This window comes from Elgaria multicarinata, chromosome 2 (assembly GCF_023053635.1).
Source record: "Elgaria multicarinata webbii isolate HBS135686 ecotype San Diego chromosome 2, rElgMul1.1.pri, whole genome shotgun sequence".
Taxonomy (NCBI): Eukaryota; Metazoa; Chordata; class Lepidosauria; order Squamata; family Anguidae; genus Elgaria; species Elgaria multicarinata.
Window position 1 is genome coordinate 34693506 of NC_086172.1, and position 17458 is coordinate 34710963.

The window sequence follows — 17458 nt, forward strand, 5'->3', positions numbered from 1 at the left end:
TTTAAGCGAAAGAATTCATATTTTCTAAGGCTGCAATCCAATCATTACCTGGATATAAATTTGATTTAAGTCACTGTGATTCCCCCCCGCCCCAAGAAAATGTGCTTATGACAAAATTGAAATCATCTTGGTCTTAACGTTTTGTGCATACTCCAAAGTCAATGGCTGAGACTTAATTTATATATTCAACAATTAAATGGCAAAGTCTTTTCTGGAATACTCTACCAGGCTACAGGTGGTGACAATCTTCAAATACTAAAGCAGACCAAAATCTCCTCTATACATTAAAAAAAATGTCAAAAAGAAAATATTTGACTTAAGTCTTTCCAGGTTGTTGTTTTTTAATGTAGAGATTTTATTATAGGAGAACATTCAAATGTGTGATTTCTCCCGCCTGAAGTTGTATAGCCCAGGAACAACTTTACAATTTAATTCGAAGAGTGCAACCCCATTTTTACTCAAAGTCCCACCAGGTTGGAACCAGAAGTTTATTCTATCGGGAGGGGTGTCCCCAAGAAGCACACACATTGACAAAAAGGGGGTGGGACAGACAATCTTTGCTGACTGCCTCTTCCATTTGCAGCTCCAGCACCATCTCCCTCACTGTTCCTGAAGGGTCATCTGTAGTAGATTTCGGGTGGGACAAATAAGGCTGCAGGCAGAGGCAGAGGGAGCCTCCTCCCCTGTTCAGTCAGAGGAAAAGCGCTGCTGGATCTAAATCTCTCCAACTGACAGAAAGAACCCTTCCATCCATAAGAGGCTCTTGCTGGATGCAACCCGGTGTGTCCAATTGGACTTCCTCCCTAGTGTGTTTAGGATTGCAAACTAAATGCATAGACTACTACTGTGAAATCAAAAAGGAAAGCTTTGGGTATGTTATCACTGTAGGGTCGAACCCCAAAGTGGATAAGTTCTGGGTTTCCTATCTCTATGCAGCCAATTAACTCTGGCCCAGTTTACAACCAACCCAAAGAGAGAATCCCCATCTTGACTAAGTTACATTCCATAAATACATGCATATTTCCATTAGACATACTTCTCCAGATTTTGATGTATGCATTATTGTCCTGGTCCAATAATGGTAACCCAAGCACAGTAACAGTTCTCTGCATATGCATAACCTCTTACTCCAATTTATTCCCGATGGGCTGCATGGAAGCAGGGATCCAAAAAGCTTGTTTTGGCATGCCCAAGAGACTGAGGCAAGCCAACTGGAATTCTGATCTATTTTTTCCTTGGAATAGAGATCTGCCATTCCTTATCATCACACACTGATTTCAAAGCTCCATCTCAAAAGAGGTTTGCCATGTGATAACGAATGCTGCTGTTTAATAAATAGAAGTGCAAAACTTTATTGGGCACACAGGATCCAGGCTGTGATGTTTTAATAAAATATATGTTGCTCAAATTTATCAGTCCATCTTCCTTCTGGCAAAAGTTTGTCATCAGTTAGATGTGTGGTTTGTGGGATTTTTTTCATTTTCTTTTTTTTAAGGTACGAGTAAATGGACATGCAATATTCCAACAAAACAGATCTGGTTCTCCCCCTTTCCCCAGAAAGAAAACAATAAAATCTATGTTTTCTAACAATCCTTTTTAGCTAACAGAAAACATGCATTGGCTGGGCGGCGGCGGGTGGGGATAATTTAAGCTAATTGGTTTAAACTTTTCATCAAAAAATTAATGGCACCTACACAATTATGAAGACCAGTTTCAAAATGTTCCCAATTTTTACACATGTAACTCATATCACCCCCAAAATACAAAAGAAACTCATCCGTGTGCCAAAAAAATATGTCTTAATGTGAACAAGAATAATCTTTTTAATCCTGAACTTTTAAGAGCGATTCATTTTGCAATTCGTGAACCTAAACTTTCTGAACTTTAATGCCAGTCATTTAACTTAGTAAAATATTTTCTATTTGCATTCTGCAAATAGTGAGGGGGGTGGCAAATTTTACCTGGTTTCTATTTAACATGAGACAAAGGAATTTTAGGTTGAAAAATGTTGTCAATTAAAAGCCCAATCTCTTTGAATCTTAACTAGGAAGTAAGTCTGACTCTGATCTGTGGGACTTACTCCTGAGTAAGTGTGCATAAGATTGCAGCCTTTAAATAACCTAAAATAAAAAAATAAAATCGTAAGCGCCCAGACCTCAAATGATTATGACCTGACTGGTGAAAAAGACTGTATAACAAACTTCCGAGTCTATAGAAAGGCTTCCCCAATTTGGGGCCCTCCAGATGTTTTGGACAACAATGTCTAGCATTCCTGATCACTGGCAAGACTAGCTGTGGCTGATGGCAACTGAAGTCCAAAAACATCTAGAGGGCAAAAGATTGGGGAATGCTGCTAGAAAATATGACTTTTATTTTAGTTTGAGTATGGATAATTGTTTGGAAAACGAAAACGGACTCCATTAGATTAGGTTAGATTTAGTTAGAAAGCATCATCATTGCTTTCTATTTAAATTGCAGAAGTTAAAATGCTCTGAAATACGTCCTCAGATAAGATTGTATTGCATATACATGCAGCTACTTTTCTGTTAGCCAAAGTTTGAGCACTGACAAAATGAGTATTTTAAAACAGAAGATGTGTCTTTATGGACTTCCCTTTCCTTTATACATTTACTTAATTACATTTCATGCATTCATTTCTTTTGGTTATTCTTTTCAATTCTACAATAAATTCTACACCAAGGATGGCTGTTGTCCTAAAGGCCAGATCCATAGCTTACCTTCTTCATATTCAGAAGTGCCAATCGGTAGTCCCTGAACATGTTCATAGTGCACAAGTTATGTTAGGACACACTTAGGGTGCATACAGACAAACATAATGTGAATGGCAAAGGCTAGCTGGGGTTGGACACTTGCCGTGTTTTGTAGAAAAGTACAATTTTCTTTCCAGGAGTGAGCTGCCACAAACAGTTTCATCCTGCTTGTAGCAGAACCAGGCCATGCAGAATGCTTATTCGTTAGTCCCTGTGATATTACAAGGACATGCCCCAGTACCTCTGGCTTCCCAGAGCAGTTTTTCAACTTACAAGGAAGTTGGCGTAATAAATGTTGGGAGGATAAACTTCTATGGTGTGTGTGTTAAAAAAAAATACAACCCATTTAAAACATGGGAGGTTAAGTGAAGGGCCCGTTCGCATTCAAATTGCTGATGCACTAATAAGTACGTAGTGCATTTGCACTGCAAACCTGGTGGGAAGCTGGGCTTGCTGTGCACAAGGGAAACACGTGGGACTCCTGATTTCAGGTGACTCTGTATGCACCCTTATGCCTTCATCCTGGGCAGTAGGCACACTCACTTGGAATCACGTTCCGTGGAACACAACTGCATCTACTTCCAGATAAATGTGCTTAGGATAAACAGTGTCCGATATTTTCCACAGGGATTGATTAGCAGCAAACAAGCCCAATACAACTTCCCTGCAAGATCAGCTCTGTGTCATCAGGATAACCTCAGAACTGTCGACAGTGCCAGAGCATTTCCCAAACCTGGATCCCCAGGTATGGATGGACCAAAACTCCTACCATCTCGGACCGTTGCTCATGGGAACTGTAATCTACCATCATCAAGGGACCGAAGGTTGGGAAAGGCAGCTTTACACGGTTCAGCAGCGACTCCCTAAGGGAGCAATTCTATGCATGTTTAGATAGAAAAAAGTCCTTCAACTCCCAGCATTCCTCAGGCACTATAGCTAGCTGAGGAATGCTGCGAGTTGTAGGACTTCTTCTGTCGAAGCATGCATAGGATGACACCTTAAGGCAGCCCTCCCCAACCTGGTGCCCTCCAGATATTTTGGACTGTAACTCCCAGTATTCCTGAACACTCACCATGCTGGCTGCAGCTGATGGGAATTGAAGACCAAAACATCTGGAGGGAAGCAGGTTAGGGAAGGCTGTGCTGGGATTTCAAACAGGTACAGATGTCTTTGCCGTCGCTACCTGAAAATGCTGGTACCTTTTGCATGTGTATCATGTGCCCTTCTTTGCCAGTTTTACAGGTATGCTTCCAGATTAGGAAATTAGCATGCTACCAAATCAGCCCCGTAAGGCCAACGTTCCAATGCAAAAAAACCAACCAACCCCACCTTTGTAGAGATGTCTAAGCTTATTCAGATCACAGTTGATTCCAAAAGAGTTCAAATGGAGTTTTTCATAAGCAACAATGGACCTCTAAGATTGGAGCTGAATTTAGCACAAAAGGAGGCACATAATCAAATTGCTTACGTACTACTTCTTCTTTCTTTTTTTTTTAAAGCTACAATGTAGTACAGGGCAAAATGTTTTCTACCTGGGCCATGTTTACAATAATATATATCCTGGACACTGAGGGCCAAACTCTGCCCTAATTACTTTAGTACAAATCTAATTATCCTAAAAAAAAAAAAGGAGCACAATTTGGCTCAATACATACTGGAGTAGCACATGAAAAGCAGAAGTGTGCACACATGAAATACCACTTGGATAACAAGTCCCTGATTCTCCCCCTCCCTCCCTTCACGAAGTATACACAGAGAACAACGTGGTGGAATGTTATACCAAGCATCGAAAAAGAGGGTCCTGACTGTGCATTCTAGATGACAAATGCCAGCTCTCATCTTGCTACCCAGCGTTACACCTTCAGGAAACAATATATGGCAAAATGCCCATTATCAGACACCAGCTGTAAAAATAACAATAACAACCTTGTTATTCACCGTGTGTCCCTTCCCCATGGCAATGCAACCTAGCCTAAACAATGCTTCTTCCTTGACAAGTGTCCAATTCTGTATCAGATAAACAAGGTTGCGTTTGGGCTTTTTCTAGAGGATGTATAGGCACCCCAACAGATGCATCTCATAATTTTTTTGTACATTGAAACAACACCACCTGACGCTTCGCTCAAAGCAAGGAGAGCTGCTTTCCAAGAAATATCCCATCACACCCTTATGAACGTGTGATCTGCTCTGCACTTTAAAAAAATGCAACTTTACCTGATTCAGGTTGAACACTGCAGGTTTACAAATAAAAAGCAAAGAGAGGAGAAAGGCTATGACGCACCGTACAGACCAAAAGGCAGGCATGATTGTAAGTTTAATTGATTGGAATGAGTGGTCTCTCTTCTCTCTTCTTCCAGATGTTGGCTTTGCTTTCTCTCTTGGTTAGAGGTGGCCTTCCCAGCTTCTTAGCTGGAGGAGGGCTGGCCGCATCCTCTTCTGCTGTGCTTCTCCTCCTAGACACTTCTTCCGTGTGCTGCTCTATGACTGGATCGCTCCCTCCACCGAGCATATGTTTCACAGCCTGATCCTCAGGGGTGCAAACGGTGGTCCCACTCTCGCTGCCGCTCAGGTCCAAGTCTTCCAGGTAAAGGATCTTCGAATGTTGTTGCATGCTTTTAATGAAGGTTTTCTCCCTCTCCAGTTTCCGACTGGGATTATGCTCGTTCATATCCACACCAGAATCCAAGCTGGTATCGTTACTCTCAGTCTTCCTGCCCTTCTTGAGGTCGATGAACGAATGCCTCACTTGAGCGATTGGCTTGCCATCCAACGACACAAACCATGCCCTTGGGTGCGGAGACTGTTTGCCTTTGGACAGCTCGAGTAAGGTTTGCTCTGAAATGCCTTGAAGTTCTGATGAAAACGGTGTCATCACCACGGCTTCGTTTAGCGTTCCTGGGACAGAAACCGACTCTAGCAAGCTATTGGTGTAGCGCCCCCAATTCGCAGCTTGGGGCGACAAGCTCTGCTGCCTGTCTAACGCAGCCGCTGCATCTCTGGACGTTGGCGCTTGCAGGTGAGAGTGCGCCGGCATTTTGGGTAGCGTCTGGGTATAACTTTCCCGACTCATCGGCTCCATCATTGGACTGTAGACTAACTGTCCTTTTCTTGGCAAAGTAGCTGACTTGGCTGCGTGCAACTGCTCTGGGGAGTGGAAAAGGTCAGATGTTTGAAGGATAGCAATAGGTTGGCTATAAAGATGCATTAATTGTTCTGGGAGGGGAGAGAGACCATATATTTCCTCATTTATAGGGAGATATTGGTTCTGTCCTTGCAAGTCTCTAGAAGGGGAAATGCTTCCACCGATGTGTTTGGTTGGCTGCAAATGCCTTACTCCCATGTTAGGTTCCAAAGGCTGGGGTGAGCTCCTGCAGTGAGTATTCTTGCTGGAGGACTGGTACAAAGCACCTTCTGTGTAGATTTTAAAACTGTCATGGCCTTTCCTCTCTTCACCTTCTGCAGAAGCTCCTCTCTGGGGGCTATAAGGTGCTAACCTGGGTGAATACAAAAGAGATTTGTCCTCTGGCTTCAGCGCCACTTTGGCAACGTCAAGGTGATTTATGTGAGTTGTTGAGGTTGTCTGGTCCTTTTTTAAGATGTCCAGCTTAGTCGTATTTTTCCTTCTCTTTTTTGACTGACCGCATTTATCCCTGTGAAAGAAGGAGAAAATAACCATTGTTCAAGCTGTACCTTGTACATCAGCAGAAATCCTGACTGCAGCTAAATACCGGTGAAATGTAAAAAGCCTGTGCTCAGGATCACAGCCTGGTTATATAAAGCATCCATTTTGTTTTAGATTTTACAAATAACATGTATACTGGATATCTGTTATCCATTTATAAATCAGATTGCGAAGAAAACAGAATATAAAGGGAGAGTGCTTCACAGTCCTAGAACTAGTATCTTCTACATGTGTGTGATTGTGTGCATACGCCATAGCATAACTAGCCTTGAAAAACAAAACAGAATTGAACAGAAATTTCAAGGGCAGTATCCTATATATCTGCTTGTTCTGTTGTGCCAGTGGGACCCACCACTAGCACAATGGGGAGTTGGCACCTCTTAAAGCAACCGCGGAAATGAACAGAAATGCTTGTTTCCAGATTGAGGCAGGTCAGCGGAGCTTATTTATTTATTTATTACATTTTTATACCGCCCAATAGCTGAAGCTCTCTGGGCGGTTCCCTTCCTCAGGCTCCACTTACCTGCCCCATTTCAGAAACAAGTGTTTCCACCCATTTCTAGTAGTTTTAAGAACTGCTAGCATGCCTAGCATGCTAGCAGGCAAGGGTAGCATTGGATACTCCAATGCTGCAAGGAACAACTCCAAGCAGCAAGACACAAACATATTTATCAGTCATGCCACAGTTCCACATCACCATTCCCATTCCCCTTACCTGCAGTAGCAAAGGAGTACAATAAAGAACCCGAAGATAATGACAACGGTGCCTCCCAATATGGCTGTAAGGAACACTGTGTGGTATGCAGTTATATCCTTAGTAACTGTTGTAATGAGGGAGTCTATATTTTTCATCATGAAAAAAAAAGAGAAAGGGGGAGAGAAAGTGATTTTCCTGTGCAATAATATACTGTGACTTCTCATCTTTCACTTACTCTGCTTCTCCTTTACATTTTGACATTGGATAGTTCAGAAAATATCCATGTTCCAACTCAAATGAAACAGATATGGCTCACATGGGTGGAAATGACTTTTGTGGTCCAGTTTTTTGGTCTACAGCTCCCATTGGCTTAGCCAGTAGTCAAGAGTTTGGGGAATTGTAGACCAAACTAGGTTGTATGCTTTAAGGAGGATTCCTGCATTGAGCAGGGAGGGTTGTACTCAATGCCCTTATAGGCCCCTTCCAACTCTACTATTCTATGACTAACCCATGCAGGGTACATAATGGGCCTTAGGCCCACACCAGTCTTGGTGCAATATAAGCCTTTTATAGGTTTGTGATACAAAAACCCAAATAACGTCAATAGAGTTCCACATCAACCAAGATATCTACGATGCCTGGACAGGTTGACTACAAATGTGGGACCTGGTGGGCAGGGAAATGGGACACCTTGTTCCTTTTCAGGAAGGAATTTCAAACCACACCCATTCCAAAGTTATGGTGGTATGTAACAATGAGAAGCATTCAAAGTTTAATTAAAGAAAAGCGGTGGAAATGTACACAAAAGTATTGTATAACACACACTACAAGAGTATTCCCAACCACCACCATCCTGCGCCTTCCTGGAGAGACAATTTCCCCAGGAACTGCAACAGTGCAAGGATGTTGTGTCTGTCTTCTGAATTAATTCTGTGCATGCATTGCACACCTGAAAATCTGAATTATCAGGAGACTCTATTTTATTATGCTACAGAATAACACACAATTTTCTCATGCCTAACCCCACTCCCAACCCCAGTAAAACCACAAATTCCACTCCCAGAGCCATTTTTCCCTATCCAAAGTTCTGACCTCTGACTCACATATAATGATGGCCGTGAAAACAGTAGCAACTAAAGGCACAATTGTAGTATGCCTGTTCAGAGAGAAAAATAGTCTTGCAACTCCCAGCATCCCTTCAGCCAGCCATGTTGGCTTGGGCTTACTTGTAGGACATTTTTCTGTCTCAACATGCCTAGGATTGCACCCTAAGTAGCATTCCAAATAACTGCATGTTTCCATGGTATACCTCTAGTTCCAGGCAATGGGGCTGCTATCCAATAGCCCAGACTTGGAGCAGTGTATGTCCATACCAGGTGATCACCTGCATCCTTTACCATGCCCAACCCACGATTTACCCAAGCACCTGAAAAAGAAAGAAAGAACAGTTACATGCTTTTTTAAAGGAGGGCAAAACTCCTTTAAACCAAACCACAAGCAGTCCAATGCAAAACTCTACAGAGCTCTGATGATGTTCCTGGCTGGATTAGACTAAGGTCCATCTAGTCCAGCATTCTGTTTCTAACAGCAGGAAGTGAGAGGTCTCTTCTCTAATGTTCATTGCCAAAATCTGAGTTTATGCCTCAGAACAAGGAGGTTCCATTTAGACATCATGGATAGGGCTTTTGGTCCCCCATAGCCCTATGCAGGCTTTCAAAGGATGCACATGGGCTTAGGCATGGAGGGGGGATGGGCCTATACACCAGCCCTGCTTGCCCCCAATGTTCCTGCATGTGCTGGCTCCATCCCGACTTGCACGTGTGAAGTTTGAAGGGCTGAAAGGGGATTCTAAGCATGGTAGGCTGAGCGTACTTGCAATCCTCCCCATGGTCAGAAACTGTTCCACGGGGAGCATTACAAGAGAGTTCAGCCAAAGCGTGGAATCCCCCTTCAGACCTTCCTGCTCAATGTAGGAAGGGCAGGGGATGCACAGGGACATTGGGGCTGGCATGCATGCCCCACCCCATGATTTATCCCCACACATGTTCTTTGAACAGCTGCACAAGATTCACGAGTGTGTCTAATCCTTTCTAAAAGTCACCTCAGCTAGTGGCCATCGCTACATGTTAGGGGCCTCTGCATCCACATCCATGTTTAAAAGCTTGAAGTGTGCTTCAGAGATTTCATGTGAATGAAGTAACCGTTTGATTTCAGAAATAGCATGCAGTTGCGGTATGGAATATGCCAATTCACATTTAGCTTCTAAGTTGCCCTTGGAGAATTTCTTTCTTTCTTTTTTAAAGTATATATTTCCTAGTAGCAAAATGATCACTTTGCAGAAGTACCTGTTTTGTGTTCAGGACTGGATCAAGCACTCACTCTAAGCATATTGTACAGCACAATCCTATACGTATTTACTCATAAGTAATGGGATTCCATCCTGAAAAGGAACGTATCCCATCCACCCCAAGATGAACCTGATGCTCAAAGAAAGCTTTCTTATTTGTCATTCTCTTCCCTCTTTTGTAACCAACCACTCCAGGGTTAAGCATTAGAAGATAAGTGCCCTCATGCTGGACCAGACCAAGGGTCCATCTAGTCCAGCACTCTGTTCATACAGTGGCCAACCAGCATCGGCCAGGGATGAACAAGCAGGATATGGTGCAACAGCACCCTCCCACCCATGTTCCTCAGCAACTGGTGCACACAGGCCTACTGCCTCGAATACTGGAGACAGCACACAACCATCAGGGCTAGTAGCCATTGACAGCCTTCACCTCCAGGAATTTATCTAACCCCCTTTTAAAGCTATCCTAATTGGTGACCATCACTACATATTGTGGTAGTGAGTTCCATAATCCTAAGCATACTGTGCAGCATCTGCTCAGAAGTAAGCAACACTGACTTCAACAGAATGTGCTCCCAGGTAAGTATGTATAGGTTTGCAAGCCTAAATGTATGTAAGCCCCCGAGTACATTAGTGGAACTCAAGGGACGTTATTTGTATTTGGGGATTTATTCTGGAGTGAATGATGGCAATGCTGATGTCTGTTTATTTATGGTCAAGAGGTAGACTTTTGTTTACAGATTTTCATGCCACAACAAACCAGTTAGATTGTAATCCTGTGCACACATAGATTGCAACCTTATTTATTGCAGCATGCAATCTTACACCCACCTACCTGACAGCAAGCCCCACTGAACTCAATTGGACTTACTTTTGAGAAAGAATGTATAGGGTTGCACTGTTAGTGGGATTTCTTTTCTTCTGAAGGAAGTCGACATCAGTGAAGCTTTCTTCTGTGTAAACATGCATAGGATTAGGCTGGAAGTTGCTGAGATGCCACAGCACTGTTTTCCTTGTGTGTAAATCATAACGCTAACTGTGCTTCGTTGTCTGTAACAATGCACAGCAGGGAACACTTACCAGTTTTCATGTCAAAGGTCCATGCTGGGATAGGATCTCCTGCTCTCAGACCACTTCTTGGCAAAAGAGGCAATGTAACTTGAATAGGGCCTTCCACTTTCAGTTCTTTCCCAGCTGAAAATAGGTTTACACATATTGCAGCAAGAGGGGTTAATTCAATAGTTCTGAAACCTAAACAGATGAAAAAGGAGATTATTTTTAAATACACAAAAAAAAGATCATATGAAATATAGGCAAAGTGCAGCCATTACATTTTTAGGAGCAGTTTGATAACACCGCTGCTACCTGCAATTCATGCACAGATTTCTTCCATCCCCTTGTGGGCTCCAGTCAAATTGGTTTTATTATAGGTGTTCAAGCTGAACCCAAGGAAACACAGTTCCTTTTCCAGAAGAGAAACAAAAGCTGATTCCTTAGATATGTATTGCTATTGAAAGTACCTGTTTATTTTTAATTTATTTTTAAATTCAAATGGTGGAAGATAAGGGTTTTTTACCCATCAATGTATATGGGGGCTGCTTTAAAAAAACAGCACAAAGCTACCTTGTCTCCTCCACAGCAAAGCTCTACAATTCCATGGTAAATTTATTAAAAACAATTTTTCAGTGAACAGAATGCACTTCCCCTTCCAGCACTAAATCTAACATCTCTAGGTTTTTAAAATATTTCAAGAAGGAGCAAATAGGCATTCTTCCCTATCCATCAGTGTAGAGTCTATGAGGCTAGCTTGTCCAAGGGTCTAATTCATTACCCCATTGTATCCCACTGAATCAAACATCTGCCCTCTTCTCCGTTAGATTTTCCCAATGATCCAGTTGCTGTTATGGACTGGAACTGGAACAGTAACTGTTAATAGGGAAATAACTCTTGAAAATGTGTCTCAACACAAGCTCAGGTTCAATAGCCATTAGCGATGGAGGCAGTACAGAAGGGAACCACTAGATGGTGATAAAAAGCACCAAATCAAGCGCCTCTTTAATAATTAAAGAGCATAGCACAACCTGGCGCCCTCCAGATGTGTCGGACTGTACGTCCCATTATCTCCATGCAATGGCCTTGCTACCCGAGATGATGGGACTCAGGTGCCAGGTTGGGGAAGGCTAGTATCACAGTATTTAATAGAGGATGGCGCTTTATATTGAGTTATACCCTTGGGTAAACTAGCTTCATATAGTATACACAGATGGATAAGTGAGTCTCCAGGGTTTCAAACAAAGGCAAATATTTTACTGGACAAAACTATCCTAATCCCTATACAAAAATTATCACAGTATATGTATTACTGTTCTTGTGCTTAGTAGGCTAAGTTCATAATCAACAATTCAGTGAACAAGATAAAAAAAATAAAATCACTATGCAGGATACTTTGAGGGCTACTAAAGACCAACGTACAACACAATGCTGTCCATATTTATTCAGACTTAAGCCCCACTGATCCAGTTTAGACAAGACAACAACCCAAGGTTTATACAACCCATGGGTTGCTATGAACAAGCAGGAGCGAGTGAGTGTGCTAGCTCCCAAGCACTCGCCCACTCCTGCTTTGCTAAACAATCCAGGGATGTCGTGTCCCTGGGTTGTTTAGCGCAATGTGCAAACTTGGAATTGTGGGTTGTTGAGGAAGAAAGAACCCAGACCTGGAACCCCAAAATACCCCTGGGTTGTTCAGTGCAGCAGGTGAGCCCTTAAGAGTCAGCGTGCTTGTTCACTCCTGAACAACGCTGTTTGTTTAACCATGGGTTGTTGTGTTGTTCAAATCAGGCCACTGAGTCCAGGTATGAGTGCATAGGATTGCAGCCTTAAAGGATCTGCAAAGCTGTGTAGATCGAGAAGAAAAGGTTTTTCGCTTTGACAAATAAGTGCAACACAGGAATGCTCCCACTAATTACTCTTCTGTCCAAAAGTGGAAGGGATGAATCAGTGCAAGCAGGTTAGCTCAAAACAAACACACCATAATCTTCAAGAGGCTGAGCGCAGCCCATCCCTTGCTCTAATCTACCTATATTAGGCTACAACCCTATATGCACTTACCCAGGATCAATTCCCATTGAAATGAATGAGACTTACTTCTAAATGTACATTATTTATTTGATTTACTTATTTATTACATTTTTATACTGCCCAATAGCTGAAGCTCTCTGGGCAGTTCACAATTTAAAACCATAAAATATGTCGGAATAAGTTTTAAATTTTAAAAGTTAAAAATACCATATAAAACATGTAGTAGATTGCGCTGCTTTCTGACATTCAGTTTTTAGACATGGGAATTACTCATAAACATAGAGGGGGAGAAACTTATTATTATTATTATTTATTTATATAGCACCATCAATGTACATGGTGCTGTATACTAACAATTAGTATAGCAACAAAGAAAGAACAGGAGCAATTAGATTGCATGCACATTACTTTGCAGAATCAGCATACTTAAGCATTATTTAAAACATTTACTGTGGCCATAGCTAGACCTAAGGTTTATCCCTTGATCATCTAGGGGTCAAACCTGTTCATCTAGGTGACACACAGGGGATCCAGTGCTCAGGCAGGGGCGAACCCTGGATGATCCCAGGATAAACCTTAGGTCTAGCTGTGGCCTGTATCAAGCTATTCATTAGGTGAAAAGTATATACCAGGCATCTGTATTTAACGATAAAATACATGGCATTGTTTTGCGCATTCGAATATTTGTCCCCTTCTTTTTCTAGAAGCTTGCAACACCTGTGTAAAATGACTAATTCTTGCACAGCTTGCAAAGAGAGGTTGTCAAGGAAAGGCTAAAAACAGAATTATTAAGTATCTGAATCCTTCTTAAGATTTGCAGATAGTGGGTCGCAAGGAAACTGTCAAATACCATGTATCAATTAACTTCCACCTGCCCCTAGGATAGAAGCTGTTTTCTCAGGAACACATAAATAATTTAAAAGAACACATCAGAGAGATTTCAGGAGAATCAAGGGGAAAAAATAGAAAGTTGCTTTGTTTGCGGATTCTTCAAATGCAAAAGGTGTAAGCATACATTATTAATCTCCGTATCTCGGCATGCCTGCACTGCTCCGTAGGAGAGATGGAAAAACTGGGCAGCCACATTTAAACAACCCAAGATACACCACTGTAATGGTTGACAATAAAGCTATGCTCATTAATGCTTCTATGAATACTGTGCACATAGCCTGATTTACGACAAGGGAGAATGCATTGAAACCTTTATGTGGGTATTCCAGGAACAAACTGATTTAGAGTAAATTATTCTGCATTGACATTATTTATCTTTCTTTCTGTGTGCATTATTTGGGGGAGTTTAAATTTGTATGGATTTTGTACAACTGCACTGTAGCCAACGCAAAAGGAGATTTTGAAGATTCCATGATTATTAGCTAACTAAACAGAAAGCAAGAGAGGGGAGATAAATCGTTCCCTCTCCTCCACATTCCCTTGCAACAGGTGAAGAATGACAATCTCAGCCAGCAACAAATCTGCAGAAATGCAATCAGACTATGGGACGTGACTTCCGATGTTATAATTTCATCCAGTCATACTTTTTAATCTAGTGGCAAGAGTTTAGCAGTGATTCTGCTGCAGAAGCTTCTAATTCTCCAGGACAAGCACAGAAAAGCTATAGTGTCTCCTCTGTGCTCTGACAACATTGCAGGCATAGCTTTCGACACGCACACACCCAAACCCACCATAGTTCAAATGGCAGAACACCTGTTTTGCATGCAGAGGGTCCCAGGTCCGATCCCTGACAACTCCAGGTAGAGCTTGGAAAGAATCCTGCCTGAAACGCTGGACAGCCATTGCTGCCAGTCAGTAAAGACAATATTGGGCTAGGTGGACCATCAGTATAAGGCAGCTTCCTGTGTTCCTAAAATAATCTTTATCATGGAGGCTTTGGAGGATATAAACTCACCCCAACCTCAAATGTGAGGCCATTGGTTCAAACCAATAAATAAGGTCATGACTTGTCACATGACAAGTTAACATTTCTGAAATAATGTTGCCCTAGCGCAGCCTCCTTTAACCTGGGGCGCTCCAGATGTGTTGGACTGCGTCTCCCAGCAGAGCTGGCTGGGGCATTCTGGGAGTTGTAGTCCAACACATCTGGAGCGCCCCAGGTTGAGGAAGGCTGCGGCCTAGCGAAACATGAATGGATTTTATATGATTTGTTGTCTAAAAGAATTCAGTGAACGGCATCTTACAGCAAGTAAAAGTGCATTTGCTGAAATTTATTATCACAAGAGACAACCTGTTGGGAACATCTATATGACAGACTTAATAGGAATTCCTAGGAACTCTGTTCTGTAATGCAGACTAGGCGGCTCTAATGCAGAATTCTGGGCTTCTTCATGCAGCAACCATTCTCGGGTTCTTTAGTGAAAGCAATGGCAGCTAAACTAGCATAACCAGGTATACGACACTGTTAATTTTTATGCTGCCTTTTGATAAAAGTATTATGTATATTATTGTAGTGTTATGTATTTTATCGTCTATTGTTGTTCCCCGCCTCGATCAAAATGGAGAGGTGGGCAAGAAATATTTTTTTTATTATTATTATTATTTTACAAAGGATAATATAAATAGGAAATTCAAACAATACAAGAAAATACAGTGTATACATTTATGGCAGCAATATCTCAACAGCCTATTTAAAAAGCCAAACACATCCTTCCTCGTGCTTAAAAGAAAGGAAAAAAACAATCTTCCAACATGCCAAAACTACTTATATGTTTTCCCAGGTAGGGGAGAGTGGAAGAGCAGATGGAAAAGCTTGCCTCTGATGTTAACAACAGATTCTTCCTTGCAGCATCGATTTCTTGTGCAATACAGCCCCATGGAGAATTGCATTACGTGCCCTGGTGAACTTTGGGATCAATCATTATTCATCTGCACCATTACATTTTCAGGTCTAACCTGTGCTTACAGGCTTGAAAGCCGGGGTGAAAAACCAGCAAAGTAAGAGCTATAAGTATCAGGATCGCTGGATTAAGCTGTGTGGTGTGTGTGTGTGTGTGTGTCAGGGTACTCATCGGGGGTACAGATAAGGCTTTGGGGGTCCGCATGTAGCCCGTGGGTCATGGGTTGTGCAACCCTGCTTTAAAGGGACCCTCTTTAGTTCCCCATAGTAAGAGGATAAAGTAAGAATATTTTTTTTATTTATTTTATTACAATATTTATATACTACTCCCCATTCAAGAATTTCGGAGTGGCGGACAAATAGAATAAAAGAATAGAAATAGAATAAAAACAGATGCAAATACATTTTTAAAAGAATCAAAATGACGGCTGGTCATCAAGGGAAGGCTTCCTGGAACAATGAAGAATTAGAAATCCTCAAGAGTTTATGGTGAATCTGACATACCTGACTTGTTTAAAAGAACTCCTGTTGTATAGAGGAAATGGTCCACTTTCAAAAATTGCTGTGGCACCGTAAGATAAGCGGTTACATTTGTGATATGGTGGTTTACAGGAAGCTTAATTAAATATTTTGGAAACTGAACACTTGGTTGTGATTTGGCATCTGAAAGAGAGGAAGAATCCCAAGTCAGCAATCTAGCAATGCTTCATTCAAATAATTGTCACTTTTGATTGCCAGCACCACCTGAGAACTCATATTCAAAGAAGACACACATTTTCTACCTCCTTTCTAGCATTAATATTTGCAAATATTCAGGTAATATGCTACATTCAGACTGAATGTTTGTAAGTTAATAATCTATAACAGGGCTGGATACCCTGTGGTCTGAGGGCTGCATGTGGCCCTTGGCCTAATTTCATGCGGCCTCTGCATACGATCCGACCTCTGGTATGAGCCATCAGTCCCTTCCCTGGCAGCCTGCTTAGTGAGAAGGAAGAGGGAGCAAGAGAAAAAAAGGGGAGGCAGAAAGATGAAAAGAGCGACCCACCCACTTTTCCCATGGGCTCCCTCTTGAATCAAAGTTCTCCTTTTTCCCTTGTCAACCTTAACCATAGTTAACCAGGACTCCTACCTTAACTCTGACTTCAAGTAGATTTTCAACCCCTGGTTTAAAAAGGAACCTGGTTAGTGTTGGTGCAGATATAAAAGCAGCATCATGGTTAACACCAACTGGAAAAGGGAGGGAGCGCGTGAGCTTGTGACCACCTTTAACCATGGTTAAGAGAGTAACAGCATTATCTGGTAACAAGGGAGTATCTCACTCACACACAATACCAGCTGCGTTCTGACAACGCAATAGTCAATGGCACGTTAATAGTCAACTCCACAGTGGATCATCGAGGGCGTACTCCTCAAACGACGTGATTATAATAAACTGTGGGGTGGATTAAGGCCAGCATCAAATTGACTATTAGGCCCTTTCTACATCTAAGGGTTATCCCAGGAAAATGGAGGGATCTTCCCTGCCTGCTTCCGGGATCCCCTGTGTGGCATTTGGATGCACAGGAACTATCCCGGGATATATGGCTGGTGTAGACATGGCCTTAGTCAACAGTGTGTTTGATTGACACATCCCCCCCTTTCTCACCCCCCTCAGTCCTCCCACTGGTATCCCATCAGCCATTGCAAGTTCTGCCGGCTGGACTAGAGCAGCAGCTGCCGCTTTGGTCACTCTTGCCAGGGGACTCTGTAGTCACCGAAAATAACCAACTGTGTGTGATGAAATAGTCAACGGTGCCAGACACATGACACAATAACCAACAATTGTTCAAATAATCAACTCTGCACAGCGTTGGTTATTTTGGCCAAGTAACCAGCCGTGTGAAAAAGTCTTGACAGACAACACAATAACCCACTATTTAACCCACTGTTGGTTATCGTGTCATCCGAACGCAGTCGCCATCTTTCATACCAGAGATTTCCCCATAAATACATTCACTATGCATTTAATTGATTAATTAATTAATTA

General features: G+C 42.1%; 1 protein-coding gene across 1 annotated transcript; it reads right to left on the bottom strand.

Moving 5' to 3' along the window:
• Positions 1–4863: 4863 nt before the first annotated feature.
• Positions 4864–16093, bottom strand: FAM171B (family with sequence similarity 171 member B). The gene is made up of 5 exons (XM_063118581.1): positions 15934–16093; positions 10578–10748; positions 8460–8576; positions 7169–7292; positions 4864–6421 (listed from the first exon to the last, which is right to left on the bottom strand). Exons 2-5 carry the CDS (start codon positions 10585–10587, stop codon positions 5086–5088), a joined length of 1587 nt encoding a protein of 528 aa, XP_062974651.1. The 5' UTR covers positions 10588–10748; positions 15934–16093; the 3' UTR covers positions 4864–5085.
• Between the last annotated feature and the right edge of the window lie 1365 nt (positions 16094–17458).